Below are 4,099 nucleotides of genomic sequence, written 5' to 3' on the forward strand. Positions count from 1 at the left end.
GCGAGCCGGGGTGGAGCCAGCAGCCCCGCGCGGCGTCAGCGTTTAAGATGCAGATCGATTCCCTATTCTCCCCTCCCCCGCCCAAGCGAGGCTCCGCCGCTCCGCAACCGCCCACGCCTCCTGCGCGCCGCGGCGCCCCAGCCGGCGGCTCTACTTAAGCGGCGCGCCGGCCGCGACCTGGCACTCGCCTGGAGCGCGCGGGCGAGGCGGGTACTGCGCACCGGAGCTCACGGGGGCGCACAGCGGCGCGCTCGCACCGCGCTGCTCTTCCCAGTGGCAGCGGCCAGGGCGCTGGGCTGAGCAAGCGTCCCGGTTCCGGGGCTCTGAGAAAGGCGGCTGCGGCTCCTGAGCGCGGCCCCACTCTCGGTCCAGTCCGGCCACCTCTTTGCCATGGCTCTGGCGGACAGCACACGAGGATTACCCAACGGGGGCGGCGGCGGGGGCGGCAGCGGTTCCTCGTCGTCCTCTGCGGAGCCGCCGCTCTTCCCCGATATCGTGGAACTGAACGTGGGGGGCCAGGTGTATGTGACCCGGCGCTGTACTGTGGTGTCGGTGCCAGACTCGCTGCTCTGGCGTATGTTCACGCAGCAGCAGCCGCAGGAGCTGGCCCGGGACAGCAAAGGCCGCTTCTTTCTGGACCGGGACGGCTTCCTCTTCCGCTACATCCTGGATTACCTTCGGGACTTGCAGCTTGTGCTGCCCGACTACTTCCCCGAGCGCAGCCGGCTTCAGCGCGAGGCCGAGTACTTCGAGCTGCCAGAGCTCGTGCGCCGCCTCGGGGCGCCCCAGCAGCCCGGCCCCGGGCCGCCGCCGCCGCACTCCCGGCGCGGGGTGCACAAGGAGGGCTCGCTGGGCGACGAGTTGCTGCCGCTGGGCTGCGTGGAGCCCGAACAGCAGGAGGGCGCCTCGGCCGGGGCACCGTCGCCCACGCTGGAGCTGGCTAGCCGCAGCCCGTCCGGGGGTGCGGTGGGCCCGCTGCTCACTCCGTCCCAGTCGTTGGACGGCAGCCGGCGTTCGGGCTACATCACTATCGGCTACCGTGGCTCCTACACCATCGGGCGGGACGCACAAGCAGACGCCAAGTTCCGGCGGGTGGCGCGCATCACTGTGTGCGGCAAGACGTCGTTGGCCAAGGAGGTGTTCGGGGACACCCTGAACGAGAGCCGGGACCCCGACCGGCCTCCGGAGCGCTACACTTCACGCTATTACCTCAAGTTCAACTTCCTGGAGCAGGCCTTCGATAAGCTGTCCGAGTCGGGCTTCCACATGGTGGCGTGCAGCTCCACAGGCACCTGCGCCTTTGCCAGCAGCACCGACCAGAGCGAGGACAAGATCTGGACCAGCTACACCGAGTACGTCTTCTGCAGGGAGTGAGCTCCCCAGACCCCTCGCGACTCCAGCACCCACTTTCCCTTCTCCACGCGGGGGAGATGATTATAGATCCTCCTGACACACGTCTTCTGTCCCCTGGTTCCTTCCGCCCCCTCCAGTAGCTCGGCCAGACCTGTTAGACCCCCACTTAAGAATCAGCAGCCACAAATCCTCTGGGCTTCTTCGTCTTCTTTGAACCTCTCTAACCAAGAGCGCTCAGATGTAGCCCCCACCCCATGTTTCCTCTACTCCGGGTCTCAAACTACCCTTCCCCCAGATTGTACTTCAATCTGGATCTAGTGGCACCGCGGTGGGGCCACAAAGTCACCGAGTACCTGGGAATGATTGAATTGTTCAAAACCTGATTGGACGGTGTTCAGTGTGTAGAAGATTCATTGGAATCTTCTCAAACTCTTTTGACTCACTTCGGGTTTAAGATATCAGAACTGTTGGGATACTGTTTTAAAAGGTCACTATAGTCTTTGGCCCTCTTAAAGGTAGAGTTTTAGAAGTCTGAGTGGAAGACTGATAACTGAATTAAGACCCCATGGAGGCAATTCGGTGACTGTAAATTTGAATAAGTTTTGAAAAGTTACAGGTAGAAGTAGAAGACTAGTGCTGGCACGGTGATGGACCAAATCTTTTAACACATAGTAGAAGATCTTAAGCCTGTAGCTTGAACTTGTAGAAAGTGATCCTCCTGCCTACGGGGGGCGCCCTTTCTCCTCTGCATGTTGCCAGAGCCCTTGTTCCATTGGCTGATTCGGCAGTTCTAGGCAAGAGGGGGAAAGGGCGCTGCCTCAGAAGAGGCAAAGCTGCCCAGGTCTCCAAGTGCAGCGGGAATCATCTGGCAGTGACAAATGGAGCTGGGCAGGAGTGCACGTCATGGGCAGTAGGACTGTACAATCATTAGATCTAAGATTTAGGGGGTGGGGAAGGGAGGGAGGTAGGAAAGGAAGGGTGGGAAGGGAGGAGCAGACATAACTCATTTATTATTTGGAAGTTGGAAGTTTGTACCATCTGTTTGAGAACATACACACTTAAAAATATCAAACAATAAATGCAAACTTGCAAAGCAATTTATCAAGATTTCTAACAGATCTACTCTTAACTAGCAGTTTATTGAACTGTTTTGAGTCCTAAACTTAAAGTTGCTAATAAGTATAGAACTTAACCAAAGAGTTACCCAGTAGGGTTTTAGTTTTTGAACTTTTATTTTCTTGTTGATTATAAATCTTGTCTTTAAAATCTATTGAGCAAAATAGGTTTGATTTTGGTTACTTTGACTTAAGATCTTTTATTAAAAATCCTCTTCTTTTCCAAGCCTAGCAAATATTTACTGCTGGGCATACCTGAAAAGCAGAAAAATGCCACTTCTTTCATGCAGTCTGTTTGAAGTTTAAGTGGAATCTTTTCAAGCAACAGAGCTGTAGAGAAGTATAAGAACTGAGGGCTGCCCATCTGTAGACAGCTGTGAAATGGGATATCTTAAATGAAGGCAGATAAGTACTTAAAAATGAGTTGAGCAATAACATGGTGTTTTAGGTAAATGCAACAGAAACAGGAGACCTGGTTGCCTTATGCCTTTACTCTCACATGAAATCAATTCCCAATGTGTATCCTGTGTGCACCCTAGGTGAAGGAAACAGATCCTCATCATGCTTCATGCTGTGAGGCATCCTTTGGATATTCTGTGATGATGGAGAAGTTTGTGTTTTGTTTGTTTCAGCATCTTTCTCTGAAATATGTTTTTAATAATTTTGTAAGAGTAGGTTTCGGTGATTAGTGTTATTTTTCCTTCTTTTAAAAAATGAATCTTGTACTGTCTTTCTATGTCCATGACCGATGTTATGTGTTCAAACAATTTTCTTATTAGACTCATATGTGATCCAATATGTATATACCATATATAAACATTTTACATGAATCATTTAGTTTTTTAATTCATTTACTAATGCTATGAAATTTCCTATATTTACCCCCAGCAACTTGCATCAGATGGTGTATATACTATAGCAACATGTTTTGATGAGTTTCTTATATCCTTGTCTATGAGGAAATTGGGTCAGGAAAATAATACATAATTGTGAAACTGAGTTTGCTTTACTAGGACATTAGTTGTATACAAATCACATGTCAGTTAACTGTTTACCTAAAATCAAAGGTACCTGCATTTTTAATCCATGAATTCTTTCATTTTAATTAGGAACAAGAAAGGCTTATTTTCTTTTATTAGTTTAAAAAGTTTAGCTGTATATGCAATGACTGTCATTTTAAGAGGAATAGAAGAAGAATCCAGGAACTTCTGTTTGCATATATGTTGAGTTTGTTCTCAGACTAGGTTATACATTAGAACTTGTCTTTGTTTCAAGCTGAAATGATTTAGGACTGTCACTCACTGGCTACAAGTGATTGTCACAGAAATTTCTCCACTCCTATGTTATTCTGTTAGATTGCTCAACAAAAAACCACATGATTGAGAACATCTTTAGGACAGATCATAAACATTGACACAGACGGAAAGACTTGTCAATTCTGGTTTCCCTCGTCAAATCTGCACAACTCCAAGAGTCATGAGAAACTACTGAAGTTTTGTCTCTGCCTTTAAAGTCTTAATGAATTTTATGTTCTAAAACTTTGAGCTGAACTATTCCACTCTCTTACACATAGGTATTTTTTCTTATTACCCACTTCCCTTTGCTGCCCTGTATCCCCTGAATTATGTTAA

General features: G+C 49.4%; 1 protein-coding gene across 1 annotated transcript; it reads left to right on the forward strand.

Moving 5' to 3' along the window:
• The first annotated feature begins 202 nt into the window (after positions 1–202).
• Kctd12 (potassium channel tetramerization domain containing 12) lies at positions 203–2,292 on the forward strand. The gene has a single exon (XM_076872335.1). The coding sequence runs from the start codon at positions 391–393 to the stop codon at positions 1,372–1,374; it is 984 nt and encodes a 327-aa protein (XP_076728450.1). The 5' UTR covers positions 203–390; the 3' UTR covers positions 1,375–2,292.
• Positions 2,293–4,099: the final 1,807 nt, after the last annotated feature.

Source organism: Callospermophilus lateralis, chromosome 12 (genome assembly GCF_048772815.1).
Source record: "Callospermophilus lateralis isolate mCalLat2 chromosome 12, mCalLat2.hap1, whole genome shotgun sequence".
Classification (NCBI taxonomy): domain Eukaryota; kingdom Metazoa; phylum Chordata; class Mammalia; order Rodentia; family Sciuridae; genus Callospermophilus; species Callospermophilus lateralis.

Bases quoted from the DNA above. Each gene is read 5' to 3' on its own strand.
- Kctd12 (XM_076872335.1), top strand. From the start codon at position 391: ATGGCTCTGGCGGACAGCACACGAGGATTACCCAACGGGGGCGGCGGC.